Source organism: Callospermophilus lateralis, chromosome 2 (assembly GCF_048772815.1).
Source record: "Callospermophilus lateralis isolate mCalLat2 chromosome 2, mCalLat2.hap1, whole genome shotgun sequence".
In the NCBI taxonomy this organism is placed as follows: domain Eukaryota; kingdom Metazoa; phylum Chordata; class Mammalia; order Rodentia; family Sciuridae; genus Callospermophilus; species Callospermophilus lateralis.
In genome coordinates, this window is record NC_135306.1 from 81,919,228 (window position 1) to 81,943,562 (window position 24,335).

The 24,335-nt window shown below is 35.5% G+C and overlaps 1 protein-coding gene and 1 non-coding gene across 2 annotated transcripts in view; one reads left to right on the top strand and one right to left on the bottom strand.

The window, feature by feature from the left end:
- The first annotated feature begins 3,601 nt into the window (after window positions 1-3,601).
- LOC143393338 (U6 spliceosomal RNA) lies at window positions 3,602-3,708 on the top strand. The gene has a single exon (XR_013090625.1). It is a non-coding gene; the product is annotated as a U6 spliceosomal RNA (small nuclear RNA).
- A 9,457-nt stretch (window positions 3,709-13,165) lies between these two features.
- Ubqln1 (ubiquilin 1) overlaps window positions 13,166-24,335 on the bottom strand; it is a 44,311-nt gene continuing 33,141 nt past the window's right edge. Inside the window, exons 7-11 of the mRNA XM_076846094.2 lie at window positions 22,407-22,549; window positions 19,257-19,340; window positions 17,925-18,040; window positions 17,516-17,684; window positions 13,166-15,136 (exon numbers count right to left, since the gene is read on the bottom strand). Of these exons, the coding sequence (XP_076702209.1) occupies window positions 14,984-15,136; window positions 17,516-17,684; window positions 17,925-18,040; window positions 19,257-19,340; window positions 22,407-22,549 (665 nt within the window). The 3' untranslated portion in view covers window positions 13,166-14,983. The remainder of the gene's footprint in view (window positions 15,137-17,515; window positions 17,685-17,924; window positions 18,041-19,256; window positions 19,341-22,406; window positions 22,550-24,335) is intronic.

Genomic DNA, 24,335 nt, shown 5'->3' on the forward strand with positions numbered 1-24,335 from the left:
CCAAGTGGCCACAGCACTTTACATTCTCACTAGCATGGACAGAGGGTTCCAGTATCTTCACATCCCCACACTTACTGGTTGGTTCTTGAGATTAAAGCCATCATAGTAAGTGCAAAGTGTTACCACCTTCAGGTTTCAATTTGCATTTTCCTAATGATGTGGAGCATCTTTTCATGTGCTTATTGCCCACTTGTTTATATTTGAAGAAACTTTTTTTTTCAGCTCTATTTTAAGGAATTCTTTTGTTGTTGTTGACTTGTCTATTAATTCAATCAGTTCTTTATCATATATATGACTTGTAAATATCTCTCATTCCCTCAATTTCTTAGCTTTCACAATTATCTCCTCTGAAGCACAAAAGTACAATGAAGTACTATTTACCTATTTTTTCACTGGTTGCTCAAGTTTTGGTATCATATCTAATAAACCACTAAAAAAAAAAAAACAAGGACACAAAGATATACATCTGTTTTCTTCTAAGAGTCTTATGGTTTCAGCTTCTTACATTTATATCTTGAATACTTTTTTGGTTAGTTTCTGAATCAGAACATGCATTTTAACAAGATCCCAGGTGATTCATCCATAGTTTATTTGAGAAGCACTGCTTTAAAGTACTAATAAATTCCCATTTCCTTCAAATCAATGGTTCTCAATGCTGCCAGGATATTATAATCATTCTGGGAGCTTTTTTTTCTTTCTCTTTTTTAAATTCTGCAGTACCATGAACAATGTACAAGTGTACCTCCCCCCCCACATCCTCCCCAGCATTTATTATTGACTGTATTCTTGATCCATTCTGGGAGCTTTTTAAAAATTCATGCCTGAGCTTCACCCAGAGAATAAATGTTTTAATCTCTAGTTGATTCAAATGTCAAGCAAGGCTTGAGAACTACTACACTTTTGCCAATAAAACTCTGTAACTCTCAACTAACGCATTAATTTCTTAAAGATGTCACCATCTACTTGCCTTACTAATAAATGTTTCGTGTCTTTCTCATGTGAATAGAAATCATCAACATCACTCACATATCTTCTCCATGAACATTTCACCCACAGGCCTTTACTAAGCTTGTTTGCACCCATCGCCTATGCCTATGTGATCTTGGGACTTGCAACAGTGTCACTTCAAAATTGGGATAAGTGTTTACAGGGCACACAGTATATGCATGCAAAGTAGGCCTAGCATACGAGGATATGGCACAAATCATACCTTCAAGAGGAGATTAAAGTCATGTTGGGTGGTCATGTACAGGAGTTAGATGGAGAAAGCAATGAGAAAAGAATATAGAACTTCTAAGACTGTTCTGTAAAAACCAGAGTTCAGGTTGGTCAACAGTATTGCCTACAAACAGCAAGACTTTTTTATTGATTTTTAAACTGACATAAGTACTTGTGTGGTATACAGCATTACAATTTGATACAGAGTATAATGTTGAAATCAGGGTAATTAACATTTCCATTTCCTTAAATTCTATTTTTGTGCTGGGAAAATTCACTCTTCTCTAGTTATTTGGAAATGTACAACTGTTGCAGACTATAGTTACTCTCCTGTGCTATAGAACATTAGAACTAGTTTCCCTAATTTTAGCACCCATGATCTACCCTTTTTGCTGTCACTTGTTGCCCTTCCCCTCACCATCCTTTAGTGACCCCTGTCTATTCTCTACTACTTCTATGTGATCGATTTCTATATGATCAATGTTTTTAATTTCCACAAATAAGAACATGGAATCTTTGTCTATACCTGGTTCCACTTAACACTATGACCTCTCATTCTATCCATGTTGTTGCAAATTAGAGGATTTCATCCTTTTTTATGTCTGAATAGTATTCGTGCAAATATGCCACGTTTTCTTTATCCACTGGACCACCAATGGACAGCTCAGTTGATTTTATATTTTGGTTGGGTAGGTATCTCCTTGATATAATATTTAATTTCCTTTGGATATATACCAGTAGTAGGATTGTTGGTTCATAGGGTAGTTCTATCTTTTAGTTTTTTGAAGAACTCCTATACCATCTTGAATAATGCCTATACTAATTCACATTCCCACCAATAGTGCATTGGGTTCTCTTCTCTGTATCCTCACCAGCACTGTTTTTTAGATAAAGTGAGATGGTATCTCATTGTAGTTTTGATGACTAGTGATATTGAGCATTTTTCACATACCTTTAGGCCATTTGTGTATTTTCCTTCTTAAGTTTTTGTTGTTGTTGTTGTAGATAGACAGTGTACCTTTATTTTATTTATTTTTATGTGGTATTGAGGATCGAACCCAGTGCCTCACACATGCTAGGCAAGCGCTCTGCCACTGAGCTAGTCCCAGCCCCAATTTGTATATTTTCTTTAAAGAAATATCTATTCAGGGAAATACAATAGAATGAATTGGACATTACTTTCCTATGTTCATGTATAAATATATGACCAATGTAACTCCACATCACATATGACCAGAAGAATGGGAAGTTGTACTCCATGTACACTTAATGTCAAAATACATTGACCATGAATAACTAAAAAAAACCAAATCTTAAAATGAAAATTAAGAAATAAAAAAATGTAATCAAATCCTTTGCCCATTTTTATTAATTATTATTTTTTTTTGCTATTTAATTCCTTACATATTCTAGGTATTAACCTTTTTGTCAAATGAAAAGCTTGCAAATATTTGTCTCCCATTCTCTAGGTCACTTTTTTTGGGTGTGGGGAGGTGCCAGGGCCTTGTGCATGCAAGCACTCTACCAACTGAGCTATAATATTCCCAGCCCTCTATGTCACTTCTTAACTGTTTTATCTACTGTGTAAAAGCTTCTTAGTTTAATATAATCTCATTTATCCAGGTTTGCTTTTATTGCTTATGCTTTTAAAGTCATCAAAAAAAAAAAAAAATCTTTGCCTAGCCAACATCTTGAAGTGTTTTCCTTTAGCAGTTTAATAGCTTGGGATCTTACATTTAGATCCTTAATCCATTTTGAATTGACTTTTGTACATGCTGAGAAGTTGCAAGTTTCATTCATCCATATAAATATATATAATTTATATATCCCCTCCATTTTCCCACCTCCACGCTTTGAAGAGACTGTCATTTCTCCTATGGATACTCTTGGCAACTTTCTTGAAAAACCAGTTGGCTGTAAAGATGGATTAATTTTTGAATTTCTATTCTATTCTATGACTCATATATGTTTTTATATGCCAGCAACACACAGTTTTGATCACTGTAGTTTTGTAGTATATTTTGAAGTCAGTAGTTTGTAGTATATTTTGACTGGGCTGCCTCAAGCTTTGTTTTGGGATGGAGGTGCTCAGGACTGCTTTGGCTATTCTGGATCTTTCGTGGTTCCACATGCATTTTGTTTTTTTCCCTAGTTCTGTGAAAAACACTGGTATACTGATGGTGAGTACATTGAATCTGCACATTGCTTTGGTAGTATGGATGTTTTAACAATGTCAGTTTCTCCAATCTAAAGCATGAGATGTTGTTCCATTGTTTTGTACATCCTCTTTCATTTCTTTCTTCACTATAATTTTCATTGTAGAGATCTTTCACTTTCTTGGTCAAATTTGTCATAGTGTTTGTTACTTTTAAAGTTACCATGAGTGCTTGCTTCGGCAGCACATATACTAAAATTGGAACGATACAGAGAAAATTAGCATGGCGCCTGCGCAAGGATGACATGCAAATTCGTGAAGCGTTTCATATTTTTTAGACAGACAAAAGAATTCAAAGGCATAAAAATAGGAAAAGAAGAACTTAAATTATTTTCAGATGACATGATTCTATACCTAGCAGACCCAAAAGGGTCTACAAAGAAACTATTAGAGCTAATAAATGAATTCAGCAAAGTGGCAGGATATAAAATCAACATGCATAAATCAAAGGCATTCCTGTATATCAGCGACAAATCCTCTGAAATGGAAATGAGGACAACCACTTCATTCACAATATCCTCAAAAAAAATAAAATACTTGGGAATCAACCTAACAAAAGAGGAGAAAGACTTATACAATGAAAACTACAGAACCCTAAAGAAATAGAAAAAGATCTTAGAAGAAGGAAAAATATACCCTGTTCATGGATAGGCAGAACCAACATCATCAAAATGGCGATATTACCAAAAGTTCTCTATAGGATTAATGCAATGCCAATCAAAATCCCAACGGCATTTCTTGTAGAAATAGATAAAACAATCATGAAATTCATATGGAAAAATAAAAGACCCAGAATAGCAAAAACAACTCTAAGCAGGAAGTGTGAATCAGGCGATATAGAGATACCAGACTTCAAACAATACTACAGAGCAATAGTTAACAAAAACAGCATGGTACTGGTACCAAAACAGGCGGGTGGACCAATGGTACAGAATAGAGGACACAGAGACCAATCCACAAAATTACAACTATCTTATATTTGATAAAAGGGCTAAAAGCATGCAATGGAGGAAGGATAGCATCTTCAACAAATGGTGCTGGGAAAACTGGAAATCCATATGCAACAAAATGAAACTGAATCCCTTTCTCTCGCCATGCACAAAAGTTAACTCAAAATGGATCAAGGAGCTTGATATCAAACCAGAAACACGGCGTCTGATAGAAGAAAAAGTTGGCTACGATCTACATATTGTGGGGTCGGGCTCCAAATTCCTCAATAAGACACCCATAGCACAAGAGTTAATAACTAGAATCAACAAATGGGACTTACTCAAACTAAAAAGTTTTTTCTCAGCAAAAGAAACAATAAGAGAGGTAAATAGGGAGCCTACATCCTGGGAACAAATCTTTACTCCTCACACTTCAGATAGAGCCCTAATATCCAGAGTATACAAAGAACTCAAAAAATTAAACAATAAGAAAACAAATAACCCAATCAATAAATGGGACAAGGACCTGAACAGACACTTCTCAGAGGAGGACATCCAATCAATCAACAAGTACATGAAAAAATCCTCACCATCTCCAGCAGTCAGAGAAATGCAAATCAAGACCACCCTAAGATACCATCTCACTCCAGTAAGATTGGCAGCCATTATGAAGTCAAACAACAAGTGCTGGCGAGGATGTGGGGAAAAGGGTACACTTGTACATTGCTGATGGGACTGCAAATTGGTGCGGCCAATTTGGAAAGCAGTATGGAGATTCCTGGGAAAGCTGGGAATGGAACCACCATTTGACCCAGCTATTCCCCTTCTTGGTCTATTCCCTAAAGACCTAAAAAGAGCATACTACAGGGACACTGCTACATCGATGTTCATAGCAGCACAATTCACAATAGTAAGACTGTGGAACCAACCTAGATGCCCTTCAATAGACGAATGGATAAAAAAAATGTGGCATTTATACACAATGGAGTATTACTCTGCATTAAAAAATGACAAAATCATAGAATTTGCAAAGAAGTGGATGGCATTAGAGCAGATTATGCTAAGTGAAGCTAGCCAATCCCTAAAAAACAAATGCCAAATGTCTTCTTTGATATAAGGAGAGTAACTAAGAACAGAGTAGGGAGGAAGAGCATGAGAAGAAGATTAACATTAAACAGGGACGAGAGGTGGGAGGGAAAGGGAGAGAGAAGAGAAATTGCATGGAAATGGAAGGAGACCCTCATGGTTATACAAAATTACATACAAGAGGAAGTGAAGGGAAAGGGGAAAAACAAAAAAAAGAGGGGAGAAATGAATTACAGTAGATGGGGTAGAGAGAGAAGATGGGAGGGGAGGGGAGGGGAGGGGGGATAGTAGAGGATAGGCAAGGCAGCAGAATACAACAGACACTAGTATGGCAATATGTAAATCAGTGGATGTGTAATCGATGTGATTCTGCAATCTGTATATGGGGTAAAAATGGGAGTTCATAACCCACTTGAATCAAAGTGTGAAATATGATATGTTAAGAACTATGTAATGTTTTGAACAACCAACAATAAAAATTTTTAAAAAAGAAAAAAAAATAATGAAATATAAAGTGACTTGCATAATTTTTCATATTGTAACATCTAATTCATGGAAATCTTGGGGAAAAAAACCATGTGTAAGTCATTCAGTGATGAATTATCAGAAAATGTACATTACTAGAATACTTGAATATTGATTAAGTCAATTGAGGTCCAAATGTATTTCTTATGTGATCCTCTTTATACTTGACATGGAAGTTCTTGGTTTTCTATGTATATCATTTAACACATTTAAAAATGTGTTAATTTGAATCTTCAATTTATTAATAAAATTTGGAAACTTTAAAAAAAAATTAAAGTTACCACGAACAGCATTACATTTTTTATTTCGCTTTCAACCAATTTGTTATTAGTATATAAAATGCTACTGTTGCTTCCTTTTCTGGTTCCAGGTACTCAGGGAGTCATAGGTTACAATTAAAATGTGGCCAAGTCCAAGAACAATACCACATAAAATCAGTCCTAAAAATGGCATGAATAAGCCCCAATCACAAAGATATGAATCTCTTAAGGGTCATGTCCCACATAGGCGAGGGAAATTATATATATAAAAATTTATATATCTCCTCCATTTTCCCACCACCATATTTTGAAGAGATTGTCATTTCTCCCATGGATGCTCTTGGCACTTTTCTTGAAAAACCAGTTGGCTGTAAAGATGGATTAATTTTTGAATTTCTATTCTGTTCTAGGGATGGGCTGGGTACGAAATAAAAGCTATGAAAACAGTACCACAAAATACACGAGACCAGAAATATGGTTTTTGTTGAGGGTGGGGTGAAGGGTTAAGACAACCAGAGGGGTACAAAGATGCAGCCCATACTTACTTTATTTATAGTGGTACAGATCAATGGGGATTGGTAGGTATAAAGTGTCAGAGTAGTCTTGTCTTGGTGCTTGATTCTTCTTAGAAAAACAGGAAGGGATAGGCAGGCTGTTTGGCTCTTAGTGAGTCCCACCCATCTGCAGTGCTGAGTTTAACTTGAGTTGGAGCAATGCCACATGAACCACGCATTTTCAAACCAATGGGATTGCTACTGAGTTTCTGATAACAAACTTTCCTGCCTAATGGCTGCAACATTGCTTTTAGTTCACAAATGGCTCCCCACAAGAGCATACCTGAGAACATGCATTTTGCCAAGAAGGACAATTGAAGACTTTGAAGAAGATGCAAGCAAGTAATACCAAGGCCCTGAGTGCACATCCTGAGACTCTGAAGATCCAAGGAGGTTAAGCCCAAGATCCCAAGGAGTATCAGCTGCAAGCTCAATAGCCTACAATTTTCCATGCCTTACAAGGTTTCCATCTCTTCCTTTGCTGAGTTCCAATGTTCTTCCTCAGCCACTCTCCTTGAAATGCAACTATTCATTCATTGTTTTGATTCTTATTTGTGAATGAGGCAAGAACCAGACACCTCTATTTGGTCATTCCAAGATCATCTTGGAATGTCACCAGCACCATTTCAACATCCAATAATTCTGTTTTCTTTGATGCATTATTTGTCCTTGTTCTCCCCCCGCCCAAGAGCAGGGGTGGGAATGGGTGAAATATTCTAGTCTTCCCCTTGCAAATTACAGATCAATTGCAAATTAAACAAAAATTACTCATTACCAAAATGCAAATCAAAATCACAAGGACATACCTAACAGAATAAATATTTTAAAAGCAAAACAAAACACACCTTTGGAAATATAGAAACTGATGGTAAAAATAAATATACCCAAAAAAATGACATACCCACTGGGTACAGTGGTGCACAACTGTCATCCCAGCCACTCAGGACACTGAGGTAAGATTTTAAATTCAAGGCCAGCCTGTGCAACTAAGCAAGACCTTATCTCCAATATTTAAAAAAAAAGGTTGGGGATATAGCCCAGTGGTAGAACACCCCTGGTTTCAATGTTCAGAGCTCCTTAAAAAAGAAAGAAGGGGGGAAAAAAAAATAAAAGGACAGCCCCTGTCAAAACTAAAAATGGAATTACCATATGACTCAGCAATTTCACTCCTAGGTATATATCCTAAAGAACTGAAAACAAATTCAAATTTGTACAGCAATGTTCACTGAACCATTATTCACAACAGGCAAATTACCGAAGTGCTCTTCAACAGACAAATAAGTAAAATGTGGTAAATACAAATGAAGAAATATAATTCAGCCATGGAATGAAATACAGGTACAGTTAAGTAGAAAAATGCACAATATGGATGGTTCTTGGGAACACACTAAGTGAAAGAAGCCAGACATGAAGATACATATTATATCTGAACTTTGCAGAGTATATAAATGCAGAGACAAAGCAAACTAGCAGTTGCCAGGGAGTGAGGGGAGAATAAAGAGTGTGACTGTTTAATGGTTACAGGGTTTCATTTTGGGTGATGAAAAAATTCTAGATAATAGTAATGATAGAATACTATAAATATACTTAATACCACTTTAAATAGTACCCTTTAAAATAACTATATTGGAAAATTTTATATCATAGGTATTTTACCACAGTTTTTTAAAAAGAAAAAAATACAAGCCAAAGGCCCACAGGGGTCATGCCCATCTTCCTAACCTCACTGCCACAAGGAAGAAGTAGACTACAATGTATGCCTTTTTGCACAGACTGTTTCCCAGAGAACAGGACTCAAAGTCAAGAATAACCTAGTTCCTTCTATAATATTCAACAAGCAACTGAGTCACAACTTTTCTTAGATAAGAACAGTTAAGTATAAAAATGCACTCATCATTTTTCTCCTACTGGGATTAGAGTGTGTGGTAGATTAAGATGTTCACAAATTCTTTTATATTCTTCCCATCAGCAATGGGCTCTCTGACCTCTCCTCTTAAATCTGGACAAGCTAAGACTGCTTGACCATCAGACTATGGGAGAAATGATACTGGGCCCAGGATTTAAAAAGCAGGCAGCTTTCATTTTTCTTAATATCTGCTCTTGAAGCCCAGTCACCATGTTGTACACAAGTACAAGCAGCCCTGTAGAAAGGCCCAAAATTGGAGAGAACTTAGATCTTGAGTACACTCCCGGATGAAAGCATGCTTGTAAAGCCATGTGAATAATCCCTCTTCCATGTAAATTCTCCATATCTGGGAAAATCACTATATCTATATTCATCAAATCCTACTAAAAATGCTCATTCACGAACAAAATAAGAGATGAGGATGTAGCTCAGTGGATAGAGCACTTGTCTAGTATGTGTACAGTCCTGGGTTCACTCCGCAGTATTGGCGGATGGGGAGGCTGACTTGCTCCTAAGTCACAACTTATGGAGTATTTGGTTTTAAAGCATCAGATAATACTCAACAGCAGAAATTCCCTCCCCTCTCTGGCAAGTGTAAAGGAGTGAAGAATATGTCTGAATGACTTTTCTTTTCAAAAAAAATCTAGTCTGTGAAAGAATCTGACCTTGACTTTCCTATGTACATATATGAATACACCACAATGAATCTCAACATCGTGTACATCCACAAGACTGGGATTCTAATTAGTATAAAATATATTCCAAGTTTATATAAACATATCAAAATAGATTCTACTATGATGAATAATTAAAAAGAACAAATTTAAAAATCTAGACTGAATGCACAATTGATGATTATATGCCCATTAAAGAATCTGGCTCCACATTGACCTTTGGATTTCTGAAGGAAAATTCGTGGCCCTATCCATGCCTAGCACTACTCTAAGGACAGAGTAAAGCAAGACAAGAGTGGGCTGTGAGTTTCGACCAGTCATGTTATAATTAGAAGTTAGAAAAACAAACATTAACGTGTATATAGTAGGATAACAAACTGAGGATGTACTACACCACTGTCCTAGTTCTAGAGGAAATTTCAATTTCATTCTACTCAATTTCACTAAAACAGAAATGTTAGAAAGGGGGTGTTTCTCCTCTACTGCAAAAGATGTTACTCACAAAGAACAATTCAAATGGGATACACAAAAACCACTTTTTTCCTGACAATAAAAGGCAGCCCCAGCTGAGAAAATGACTACTGGAAAGAACCAGAAACTCACTCTCACACACCTTAGCCTATGTAACTCAGGTGATTTTTATTCAAAAAATTAAAATCAAAAAAAAAAAAAAAACTATTCTGTGAATCAAAAATGAACAACTCCTCCTATCTCTCTGTGATTTTTGGTAGAAAACAGTTACTTTAAGACTGCTTCCCTCAACCCTTTCTGTGAATGATCATATACTGATAACTCCCAACAGAATACAAACATGATGGATTTCCCAACCAGAAAGAAGGCAGAAAGAAGGCAAACTTCCACACCACCAACACATGCCTCTCCCTACAACTACTGCAATTTCTATGACCTTCACTATCTCTTCAGTCCACTCTAACTTTTCCCCACCACTTTAAACCCCCTGTCATAGCACATGAAGCTGGAGCATTGAACAATCAAACAATCATACACATCTCCTCATAAATAAGTTTCTTCACTTGCTTTCAAAGGAGCTCTCTAAGTTCTCACCTTCCAGTTACCTATTCATTTGCTTTGCAGTTTTTCCAACCGCGTTCTCAGTATGTTCCAATTAATATGTTAAGTACATACAACAAACATGTCAAAACCAAACTTACTGATTTACATTATCCCCATGTTTAGACTAAATTCTATTGTTCTTTACTTCATACCTCCACTAATATTAGAAAATCTTATTCTACCTTCAAAACAACCCCAAATCTGCTACTTCTTAGCATTTCCCGATACTACCAACGCAGCCTAAGCACCTGTGATTTCTCAGCTAGATTATTACCCTACCAGTCTCCATGTTTCTACAAGGTTTTCCTAGTTCAGTAGTTCTCACCTAGGAATTTGTCAGAAATGCAAACTCTCCCTAATCCTACAAGTAATAATCACAAATGCTAAGAGCAACTCTCCAATCTTTTTTTTTTTTTTTTAAGAAATGCTGTTGGTTTTTTATTTTTAATCTTTGTTTCTTATTTATTTATTTGGTGATGAGGATCAAACCCAGTGCCTCACACATGCAAGGCATGTGTTCAACCACTGAGCTACAACCCCAGTCCCCATCTCTCCAATCTTATTCTCTATACTGCTTTCTCCCTAAATCACCTTGCCTTGCCACCTGAACTCCTGTGTTATACAAATTACTTACTTGTTTCTCTTCTTGGCAAGTTCTTCACACCGATGATGTCTCCATTTAAATGTCACTTTTTGGTTTTGGGGTTTTTTTTGGGGGGTGGGGGGTACCAGGGATTGAACTCAGAGGCATTCAACCAATGAGCCACAGCCCTATTTTATTTTTTATTTAGAGACAGGGTCTCACTGAGTTGCTTAGTGCCTTGCTTTTGCTGAGGCTGGCTTTGAACTTGGGATCCTCTTGCCTCAGCCTGGATTATAGGCATTTGCTACCATGCCTGGCTAAATATCACCTTCTTAATGTAGCTTTCTCTATTTTATGTAAGAATAACCACCAACCCCCTTCCTGACCTAGCTTCCTTACTATGCTAAATTTTTCACTAAATTATCTATCATTAGCTCTGGCAGGCAATATATGTGTTGTTTATTGTCCAACTCTCCACTTCCTATTATGTGAGGCCCATTGGAACAGAACCTAGTTATAGTTACTGAAACTGGAAAGAATTTAATAGATGTTCAATAAAAATGACAACTTTCTGAGGTAATGGATGCCTATGAGAAAAGATAATAGAGAAGTTGAGAAGGACATTTGATGTCACTTCACTGACAATTTCAGAGCAGAAAAGTGAAAAACAAAATAGAACAAAGCACTGTGAGGTGAGAAAGAGAAAACACATCCATTTAAAGTGGTTCAAAATAAATAAATCACGGGATTAGCACAGTTTAAACTGCAGAACTGAGCCCAGAAAGAATGGCAAGCCATATATAAGCCCAGGAAAATAGCTGAATATCATGTGCAATACCAGAGAAGGGATGATTTCTAAGTGTAGTTTCCCCCACAGAGTGTCAGTGAATATGGCATTCCCTTGAAAAGTGGTCAAATAAAAGATTTGAAAAGGCTGGAGTAACCACTTTCAAACAGACTTCTTTACTGCAGGATTTCTTGTAGTTTTTAACAAGTATAATATTAACCTCTGAGAGAAAGTACAACATACAGGATTTCCTTGCCTTAACCACATCATCTTTTTTGGTTAAATATGTCTAGTTTCACTTTTGTCACTAATTGTTATCTATTCTGTTATATTTTGCCACTAATTTACCTATTTACATAGTAATAATGTCTTTCCAAGTCCAAAAACCCCTTTTACTACTATAGTTAAACCAAGTTTGAAATCTAAGAATCTAAATACACACCAGGCCAACAGTGATTTATGATTGTTGAATATTTGCCACACTTTGTTTAGGATATATCACAAAGGTTCCACTTGGGAAATAAAATCCTGAAATGTTACTTTTACCAGACCATTCTTTATTCAATTTGTACTAAATAACTCAATGAGAACAATTTAAGCCTACTGTATTTTAAATGTCTGTTTTGTGCTTTTAAGAATTTCAAACATGCTCAACTTAGAATATGTTCACTTCCTGATAAACCTATCATAAGTGGAAAATACCATTAAGCTGAAAATCCATTTAAAACACCTAACCTACCAAACATCACAGCTTAGCAACATGGTATACTTGGAGAATCAGTCTTTTACCCTCATGTTTAAGTGGCTGACTGGGAGGTATGGCTTGCTGCTGCTGCTGCTGCTGCCTCCCCAACATCCCAAATGAGTATCATATCACATATTGCTAGCCTGGGGAAATATCAAAATTCAAAATGTGAAGTACAGTTTCTACTTAATATGGATGGCTTTCACACCATCATTAAGTGGGATTTTGACCATTTAACAGATATTTAGATCTAAGGTAAACATATCAGAAACAAAAACTCATGCCTCTGCAACAACTTAAAGGTACTTTAAGATCTTAAAGAATTATAAAAGAAATTATGAAAGATTTATAAAAGAAATCATGAAATCTTACTCAAAGTCAAATTACCTAGCCAGAACCAAAAAAGGGCTGAGCCCAAGTCACATCCCTTCCCAGTACGCTGCAAATGTTAACACACCATAACATAGTGTATACAACATTGGGAAAGCTTGAAAAATTACTAAAAGGAGTAAAGTGTGACAAAATTTGGGGTGAATCTACTTCAAAAGCTTTTAAAAGACAGAGAGAAGACATCTTTATCTTTCTACAAAAGAGGCAAGACAAACCAAGTGTAAAAGCTAGAGATTTATTGTTATTTTGTGATTAATAAATCATCAAATTAGTTATGACACTGTCCCACACTGTATACTGCCATTCACCAATACAAAAGTCTTTAAACCAGACTGAGGCATAAGGCAGAAAGAGTAAAGACACATGAACATTCTTAACTCCTGTTGTCATGCCTCCACCCTGACCTCTGTACATGTTTTCCTCCTGGGGAAAGTGTCAGAACAGTGCATGGACTGGTGGGCAACCTGGCCTCTTGACTTTTTAATAGCAAGCAACTTACAGAAATAATGGAATTCATCTTGTATTTCCCTTGATTTTATTGGTCTGAACTCATTTTAGGTTATTTTAACATTTTAATTTCCTGAAACTGTACATGAGAGAAATAACGACCTAAGAGAATACTGAACCAGAGTCAGCCAAATATATTACTGACCCTCTAAAAGTTATGTTTTAATTGGTCCTAAAGGAATGTACAACCCCAACAATTTGAGAGTTAGGCAAAGAGAACTTCTTTGGGGAGGGAAGAAAAAGGCTGTAGAACAGCCCAATGTACTCAACATTGTTAAAACGGCTCTTTTTCACCCCAAATAAGACTTCGTGACTACACTATATGCACAGAAATCCTAACAGAATCTTGATTGCCAGTATTATTTAGTTTAGGCTGGCCCAATTCAGGATAGATTCCGTCTCGCCCCCCTCCCCCATTCCCTTCTCTGAGTCTCTGAAAAGCACAATATTTAACTATTTCTTAATAGAACTATCCAAACACTTCAGAAACAAGTGGCTAACAAATCATTTTAAATTCATGTATTGCCTGTGCATGAAAAAAAAACTGATAAACCCAGAAGATTGTTCTATTTTTATATGTCGATTAAAAGTAACTGAAACATCAACACTTTCAGTGAAAGCAACATTTCAATTACAAATTGTAATGCCTGTTAAACTACTATGGGAGAAGCTGTAAAGACCTAGGCAAATGCATCTTGGGGTATACTAAGGTGTTCCTTCAGTTTGCACAAAGATTAAGGTAATTTACAGTCAATCTGTGAATGTTGAGACAATGTTACATTATGCTGTCTGCACAATTAAATGTCCCTAAACAGATAACCAGATCAGCTTTTCTACCATATTTTTAACAAACCTGACTAACTGGCACTTTTGCTGAGATGTTCATCAAAGATGCTGTAAGATTCTATACAACTAGGAAACACTAAGCTTTAAAAGTATTTCCTTATTTTTACTTTTTTGGTTATAGGTATTCTGCTTAGATAACCTATCACAGTATATTTCTAGAAATGCAGTCCCAAATGTGCATACAGTATTCAAATAAAGCAAAAATTGTCAGTAGTATAAATCTTACAGCATTTTGTTTGCAAAAATACATGCCAAAGTCACAATAAGCAATACTGTACCACAAATTATAGAGCGCAAATGATTTGCTTCTTTTTAATGCTTTTATTCTACATAAATTACTACCATAGGCTAATGTTTAAAAAGCAAATAAAATGGACAGATGCAGGACAAAATCTGTTCACCCAACTATAAAAGGTGATGTTTTTAAAAAATTACAATAAATGCAGAAGTGTTTGATGCATGCAGTAGCCTTAAATGAAAAAGCATTGATTCCCACTGTTCCAAAAAAGAAAAACACAGAAATACCCACACATCTTACCACACTCCACCTTAAAATGCATCATATTGGGTTTGTTTATAACAACACAGAATTCCAAGAGTCAAAATGAAATAAAGCAGGTATTTTAAAGATTTAAGAGCCGTTATCAAAAATAAATTACATTTTTTCAAGATACAGAAATGCTGCTATGATGGCTGAGAACCCAGTAACCTTTCAATAGCTGCATTGATATCACCTCCTGTTGCTATAAGGGCTTGCAAGTTTGCTTCACGGTTCAAAAATCCCATTGCACTGAGTTGTTCCAGTTGTTGCTGAAATCTGACTTCTGGATTCTGTAGCTGTTAATAAATAAATAAATAAACAAATAAATAAATAAATAAATAAATAAGCAAGCAAGCAAGCAAGCTTACTCAAAGGGAAACCAATCCATGACACACCTAAATAACTTTACATGCTTTAACTGCTTTTTTAAAACATATGCTGATCTACTGCACTTTATAAGCACCTGCCTAGCCAATCATCAAGAACGCAAATAACATAAGTGCTAGAAGGAACAGGAGGGAAAAGAAAAAACTTATACCACTGTTGGTGGGAATTTGTTATATAAATAATACAACCACTATGATAATGAGTGTGGAGGCTCCTCAAAAAAACTAAAAAAAAAGAACTAACCATATGAGATCCAGCTATAAAAGGAACTAAAGTCAGCATACTTTAGGGATACCTGCATACCCATGGTTAAAGCAACACAATTCATAATAGCCAAATTATAGAATCAGCCCAGGTGTCTGTTAACAGACAAATGGATAGGTAAAGAAAATATGGTATATGTAAAGTTTTCTGCAGGAAAATGGATCAACTGGAGACAAAAGTCAAAGAGAAAAGTATTGTATGTTCTCCTTCATGTGTGGAAGTTAGAGAGGGAAAAAAAGAGATGCCATGAAAGTATTCGACCATTAGAGTAAAGGGAAAGAAAGGAGTAGGAGGGGGTAAAATTGATCAAATTGTGTTTTTTATGTACATGCAAATATGCACAATGAAACCCACCATTCTGTATAACTAGGATGCACCAATTTAAAAGAACTCATTATCCAACATTCAACATATTTAAAATTCGTTAGCACTTTATTTTACTCTAGTTTACACTTAATCTTTTCAAATAGATCGTGCAATTTTCCCTTTAAAAAATTGAAGTCCTACAGGCTAAGAATGTAGTTCAGCGCATAGGTGTATGCCTAGCAGGCAAAAGGCCCTGGGCTCAATCCCCAGCACCACCCCAAAACAACAAAACAATAAAAAGCAGCACCATCATAATAAACTTCAACCATTATTTTACAGGCTCATGGGGGATGGGAAAAACATAAAAGAAAATAGTTCAGAACTAGATTCTGTGGCTACTTACTACCTGAGTAACTTTAAAAGCCAGTATTCTCATGTATAAAAACCTGAAGTTCAAATAAGGCTGAGATTCAATTACTTTACTAGCCAATTCCGAAACAAATTTTAAGTTCATAAACTATATTCCTAATGGTGACAATTCAGCCACATCAAATCTTTTAGAAATGAACTAAAACAAAAAACATAAATATCCAAACAATCCTAGTCTACCTGGTAATGGAGAGACTGCTCAACTGATATAAAGATTAATTCTGTCCAATAACCAAAACTTTTGTTTGTATTAATTCCATGAACACTTATGAGTAACCACCATAAGCTAGAAACTACGCAAGGTATCAAGAATACAAACATGAGCTGGGTGCGGCGATATATGCCTGTAATCTCAGCAGCTCGGAAGGCTGAGGCAAGACAAAGGTTAAATTCAAAGCCAGTCTCAGCAACTTAGCGAGGTCCTAGGGAACTTAACAAGACCCTGTCTCAAAATAAAAAAATTAATAAAAGGCTGCGGATGTTTCTAAGTGGTTAAGCACTGCTGGTTTCAATCACTAGTACCAAAACACACACACACACAAACACACAACAACACCCTCCTTTGTTTATCAAGGCTTGAAATTAGCATCTAACAGAACTTTTTTATTTATTTATTTATTTTTTTCGTTTTAGGTGGATATATTTTATTTTTATGGGGTGCTAAGGATCGACTCAGTGCCTCACATGTGCTAGTTGAGCACTCTACCATTTGAGCCACAACCCCAGCTCCTGCATCTAACAGATCTTGAGACACTTTTTTCCATGCTGAAGTATGGAGGCAACCTATCAAAATAGATTTAAACTGGCAATCATCTTTGTCTAATGGCGCGTTCTTAGTAAAGCCAATGTTTACAGATATAACAACATTTCTGAGAGGTAGGGTATTCATGTTCATGTGTAACTCAAGTTCATAAGTTACACAGGAGGTGATGTTATGGTATAGGATTGAGACAGGCTTTTTCCAAGTAAAAATAAAGACTACACTACAACTATCCAGGGGGTTCTGAGGATAATTAAGCTTCTATTCCTCCTGACAAAATTCTGTAAAACAAATAAGGCATTGGATTAAAACATTCTTCCCAAGAATTAACAATGCTTCCTTTAGCAAATGATATAGCACTAAAGTTGACAATTTCTATAATGTTTAATTTTAGATTCAAGATTCTTAAAATTGTGTTCTTCATTAGTCAAAATACTAAAGAGCTACTTTTTTCCTCCTTTTTATTTTTAGAAATTCCTAAATTTCTAATATTAAAGAAGGCAAAACTTGAAGAAAAAGAAACTATTACCTGAGGATTTACTCCAGCAAGAGCCTGCAGCATTTGTTGAATAAATTGCTGATGTCCAGGTTCAGTGGTTCCTGATGTGGGGCTTGTGTTTTCACTAGGTGTAGTACTAGACCCATTAGTTCCTGAAGAGCCTCCAGTGTTTCCTAAAGCCCCCAGGCTAGGAGTAAACCTAGAGAAAGCACAAATTCATTACAAACCTAAGGACTTGTAAAACTAGACTCTAGAACAGGTAGTGAATCACACACTTTTTAACATATTATTAGTTGCCTTCTTAAAAATAAGCATTTATAACTTGAAAATTCTCACTAAAAATAATATCACTCAAAAATATCAGAAATGACATTAAATGTAAAATTTTGAGAGAAAACAACCATTATGCACTTTCATAATCTTCCCCAAATAAGCTTACCCTGGGATGAGGCCGGGGGCTTCCGTTGCTAATGTTTGTAAACCCTGCTGAATCTGTAACAAGGCCTGCATTGCTCTGGGGTTTGACATTGCTGATAGAGTATCAGGATTCTGCATCTAAGGAACAATGAAAGAAAATCAGTGGTTACAAGGGAATTAATATCAGTGTCAGTAATTTTCACATCTTTCCTCTCCTGTGTTTCTTGAGAAAAATCTAAAACCTTACTCCCAGAATATGATAATACATAATTTCTTTCCCCCAAACAAAACACAAGTCCTCCTCTTTGACAGCAAATCTAGTATGCAAATCATTATTTGACTTCCTCCCAAGTTCATCATGAAAGACATTTGCATAATGGAAGACAATCAGGAGTGACTCTGGAAGCCACAACTATTCCCCTTCTCCAACAGAAGAAAAATTTATTATTTCTAAGAGAGGGCCTCCAAATGCACAACATGGTAATATGGTGAAAGCCACTCATTCCTCCTGACCAAGTGGTATCTGTTGCTAATGTAACAATTTAGCAATAATGTACACTCTAAAACAATAATTCCCAAACTCAAGTTAATACTTGTATCCTGAATTCAGCTTTTCCACCTCCAGATATTCACCACCTGACCAAAAAATAGGCTTACATCATTACAATAGATCAAGAACACTAACTAACCTCGTAAGGAATGACAGGCCTGAGAATCATTTTCATAATAAATAAAGCCCTAGAACTACCAGTTTCAAAACACCAAAACTGACTTTTCAATTATCTTTTTAAATAATAAAATACCATGGCAATCTCAGTACCTTTTTAATAATAAAACCTTCTTTATATGGCAACACTTACAATTTTAATTTTACAAAATTCCAGGTTTGAGGAAATGAGATTTAGCCCTTAGAAAACAGGCTTTCTACTAATTTACAAGAAATTAAACATTACAAAGAATCCAATCTATACAACAGAATAGGGTAGCTTTTCCTGTGACTTGAGATTAAAACCATAAAGTATATCATATGACACAGAGCAGCACTTCAAAGTTAGTAAAGTGAAAGGAAATGATTTGTGGTATTAACAAAGCACTCAAAATCCTAAATCCTCAAAAGCGAAGGGGAAAAAAATGTAGCTCTTTCCTCAAAATTAACATTAAAGAAACATAAGCAAAAGGTCAGCAGTAAAATGGGGCTCAGGTAGGATCAAGCTGAATTCTCTACGAATTGGCAGGATTATCATATTCTATTCTATATTTTGCTATCAGCCAAAGAAGAGCAAGGAAAATGTTCATCAACAAACTTTTTCAAGCAAATCATTACCGAAGATAGCTAGCATCTTTTCTTACTCACTTGTTGGAGGAAAGTTGGGAGTTGTTGTCTCATTTGCTCTTGAAGCTGAGGATTTCCAGCAAATAGGGGATTATTCAGCATCATCTATGGGGCAAGTGTTCAAACAATTTTAACTGGAAATATCTGAAACAAGTAATGTACCTTGTTTAATATTCTATCTTCCCCTAAGTGCCTAAGCTGGCATTTAAAAGAAAGGAAGGTAGAACATAAATAAAAAAGAAGGGAAAATACTGTCCACAACAAGGACCTGGGGGAGAAGGGGACACAGCATCATCTCTCTCAATAAGAATGGTGGTTATTATAATGACATGCAGTGTTCTAAAAACTATAAGCAATCATTTTCTTAGGCTTTCCCTTAAGAAAAGGTGAATTTTTGCTTCAGAAAGAAAAATGGGAGTAACTGGCTGTCAAGAGGATACATTTTCTGCTACACTGATAGAATAAACATAAACATCAATACTATACATGGCTTGCTTAGAAACCGCGATGCACAAGTGGTTAAACACAGAGAAAAATCCAGATCTGGAACCACTATTTCTACCTGTCTACTACAAAACAGTTAATATTATGTCTGGAAAAATAACACCACAAAACAGCAACCAACTTGCCAGAGAAATGGAGCTGCTAGGTGAAAATCAGCCAAAACTAGCACCAACAGTCCTCTGGGAAAACTGTTAAAATGCTTTAAGACCTGAAAGATGTAAATCCATTAGAGAACACCAAGATTAGTATCTGGATTTTACCTCACTACCACCAGAGAAAATAAAAGTGGCATTATCTCCTAACCTTCAACAGAGGTTAAGAATTTTGAGTCAGGGCCAATATTAACATGATGTGGGATACCTGAAACTTAATATTACAATTCACTAACAGCAAAAGCAGGAACTAATAAATTAGTATAGTTTTGAAAAAGACAAATTTAACATCATTTTGTATAAAGTGTGACGTCAACTAACAATGATTTACTGATAGTCTATTTACCTGTCCAAAACCTAGGGAGGAAATGATCCTTTTTCTCTAGTGTAGCTAACCATACCGAAGAGCAATTATATGTAAATGATAGAAGTAAAGAGAATTCCCCTCTCTCTTCTAATTCATCCATTATTGCAAAATGGATCATTTAATTTCAACACAATAATCAATGAAGGAATACGACAATGATTTATGGACATAAAGTATTCATTTCAAGGTGATCAATAAGTTCACAGAAAATACAATAATACCTACTTGAGGTCAACAAACCTGCTTCTTTATTGCTTCAGTCAGATACTTCTTTATTATGAACATATTAATGAGATTACCACATTTACTTTTTGAGATTTATGTCATCTAAACTAATCTAGAAAAAAGCATGCCATTTTAATTCTTTCTCAGAAAATCATTTCATTTGATTAGGAAATTTCTCCTAATTTACCTGACTTTATATCACAGTTAGTACAGTTTTTATACTTGTAAGATTGCTTTTTGAATATTTAAAAAATCAAAAGTGAATATAGAAACTACAAATGTTAATCTTCTGATAAACCAGAGTGCATTGTAAATATTTCTCAACTGTCTATAGTAAAAGGCATCCATTCCTAGCTATTCTTTGTCAACCATTTACTTTAGAGTAAAACAAAGTACTCAAGTCCTTTATAAATACAAAATTATGGTTATAACAGCTAGGAATGAGATTTTTAAGGTCAAATTCCAAAAAAAAGATGCACATCCAGTGTTGTTCATTAGCCATTTGTATGCAAATTTTTTAAAATAAAAATTCTTTAAAAATTGGTATATATTTCCAATTACACAAAATTTTTAATGGCAGAATGTATTATACTGCAAAGACATATACTATATACTCCTATTAATAGAGATCTAGAGTTTAAAATTAAGAGATGAAGTTTTTTTAAAATTAAAATAAAGAAAAGTGTTTAAAATTCCTAGGATTCTATAAAAGTGTCCCCCCCTCCCCGCCTGCCCTCACCTTTCTTTTTTGTTACTGGGGATTGAACCCTGAGGTACTCTATAACTGAGCTACATCCTGTCTTTTTCATTTTTTATTTTGAGGCAGGATTTCACTATGTTGCCCAGGCCAGGCATGAACTTGTGATCCTCCTGTCTCAGTCTCCCAAGTTCTGGGATTACAGGCATGCACCACCATATCTGGTTTCAAAAGCCTTTTTTTTTTTTTTTAATTTGTCCTTTTTAGATATACATGATAGTAAGAATGTAAAAAAAAAATGGGCATTTTTAATAAACAGCAAACATAAATTACAGATAAGCAAGGCTCATTTCACATTCTTCATGGTTCAGTGTCACCAAATCTGGCAGTATATCACAAACAGAGGACTCAAGAAGGTTAAAAAAAGGAGGAGGAAAGATGCAATCTAATTCTGTCAAAATTTCTAAGGATGGGAACTGAAGCATCAGCATTTTTTTAAAAGAAGAACTGATCCTGTTCTTCTTTAAGACCTGAAAGATGTAAAACCATTAGAGAACACCAAGATTAGCATCAGCATTTTTTTTTTTAAAAGAAGAACTGATGATCCAAATGATCCTGAATAGTTTAGCCAGTGCTGAGATCCACTATTTTTCTTAATTTTGGTCTCTTCAGAAAAACAAACTGGAAAACAAATAATTCAACAAAAGACCTGTGTACCAATTTAGGAGATGTGGGGGACAGTGTTCTCATTAATTCCTCTCTGCTTTTAATAAAATATTTTAGTTGTTCCACAAGTGCCATGTTTAGCATGGCTATTTCAATCTGGGCAGTCTAATACATAAAAGTCTTTCAACTGTATTGATACTATTCTTAATAGCTTTTAAAAGGTTCATATTTCACAGAAGAGTATACCTTTGAGAGGGTAAATCCAAAACATTTTATACTCATTTCCTAACTCAACATACATAAGGTAAGCCTACACATCTTTCTAGTGAATGAATGGCAGACTTTCTATTCAATGAGGCAGAGATGGAACTGTTTCAATTATATGAAATATTAATTTGGCACACACACAAAAAAAACTATCCAAAAAGTTGGAGTTTACCTACATTTCTAATGTGTCAATAAGCTAGCACACACAACACAAATATGCCAAAATCAAAAGTACTAGATTAAGTTACTTTTGTTTACCCTGAAGTTATTTTCAGTACAATTTAAAAACTCACCTGAGCAGCAAGATCTGGATTCTGGCTTAGTGACTGCATCATGCTTCTCATGTAGGGAGCAGACAACATGTTTTGCATAAGCTGTGGGTTTTCAGTTATTTGTTGCAATAAGCTCTGCATTCCTGGTGTGTTGAACATACTAGCTGAAGGTTTAAAAAAAAAAAAAAGACATTTTATTAAGAAAAACTTACATAAACAAAATTAAAGCATTAAAATATACTATACCCTGTGCTTAAATTTTAGCGACTGCAGCTGTACACAGGAGTTCTTCCTTAACAGATTCACTTTACACAGATCCAAAATATTAAGTGGAAAATTTCAGAAATAAACAACCCGTAAGTTTTAAGCTGCAAACTGTTTTAAGTTATCATGATGAAATCTCATGCTGTCCTGCTCCACCCCTTTTTGTCAAGTACATCCATATTGTATCTGTTACCCATCCACTCTGTCACTTAGTAGTTAAACATCGAAGTGCTACAATGCTTGTGTGTTCAAAGTAACCCTTATTTTTCTCAATAATGATTTCAAAGCACAAGAGTTGTGTTGCTGGAAATTCAGAGATGCCATTAAGTATGTTTCCTTTAAATGAAAAGGTGAAAGCTTATTAAAAGGAGAAAAAAATATGATGAGGCTACTAAGATTTACAGTAAGAAACAAATCCTGTAAAATTGTAAAGGAAAAAGTAATTCAGGCCAGTTTTGTGGTTGCCCCTCAGAATACAGAAGTTTGACTGCAAAAATTATGGTCACAGTTCATGTTAAGTGCTTAGTAGATGGGAAAGGCATTAAATTTGTGTACATATGTTTAGGGGGAAAAAAACAGCACATAGGAACTGGTAATCTGCAGTTTTAGGTATCTACTGGGAGTCTTGCAATGTATGCCTCTCAGGTAAGTGGGGACTACTATGTACCTCATATGTACCTACTAAACTAAGAAAGAATTTTAAAACTAAGATTTCCAAAAATACATGACCAACATATACCAGTAAAAGAGGACTTGTGATTTTAAGATTCTGGTTGCATTTATAATAAATTCCTTATCTAAGCAGAGCTAGTTTCTAAAGTCAATTTCAGGCAAAAATTAGGTATGGTCAAATTACTGTTGAAAACTACCATAAATTAAAAAGTCTGGATTAAGTTTTCCTCCAGGGTTGCAGAAGATCACTTAATTAAGAATCCTATTAGGCACTCAATGTGCTCATATATTGAAAAAAGAAGCCTCAATTCCATTTTCTTTGGGAAGTGGCACATTTCACTGAGTGAAACAGCAGGCATATTTAACATTTAAGAGATGTTATTTGAGCCAGTAACTAAAGAGCAGTTATTTCAAGCCAGATTATCTAGATTCAAATCCAACCTAACACTATGCAATCTTGGACAGTAACTTCTTCATATTTCTGTTTCCCCATTTGTAAAATAGAGAAAATACTGTTTACTTTATAGGGTGGTTGTGACAAATTAGTTAATGTATAAAATGCTTGTTATAATTATTCTTACTTTTCTTCTCTTTTTGACTGAGAGCTACAGTTGAATTTCTGTGAATTCAATGCGATAACTCTACTATTTAGACAATTTTTCTTTGAAAACTAATTAATTTGTTTAACTTGTAACCCGCCCCTGACTTTCAATTGCTGCTATATACACTCAAACTCAAAGATATTTGTGGGAGACCAACCTCGCCCCAACTGAGTTAACTCCCCCTGCTGGGTGATGAGGCATCAGGCAACAGCCATGCTGCTAGACTGCCTGGCCCTTCTAGGGTTCCAGTAACAGTGTCTTCCTGTAGAGGGGTGTCTCTCCACAACCCCAGGAACCTAATCACCTCACCTGTCTTTGCAACCCCGCCCCCCTTGACCTTCATTGGACAGGATTTTCCCCAGAATTTAGAGTTCCCCAATAAAAGCCCACTCCAAAGCATGCTCGCTAGCTC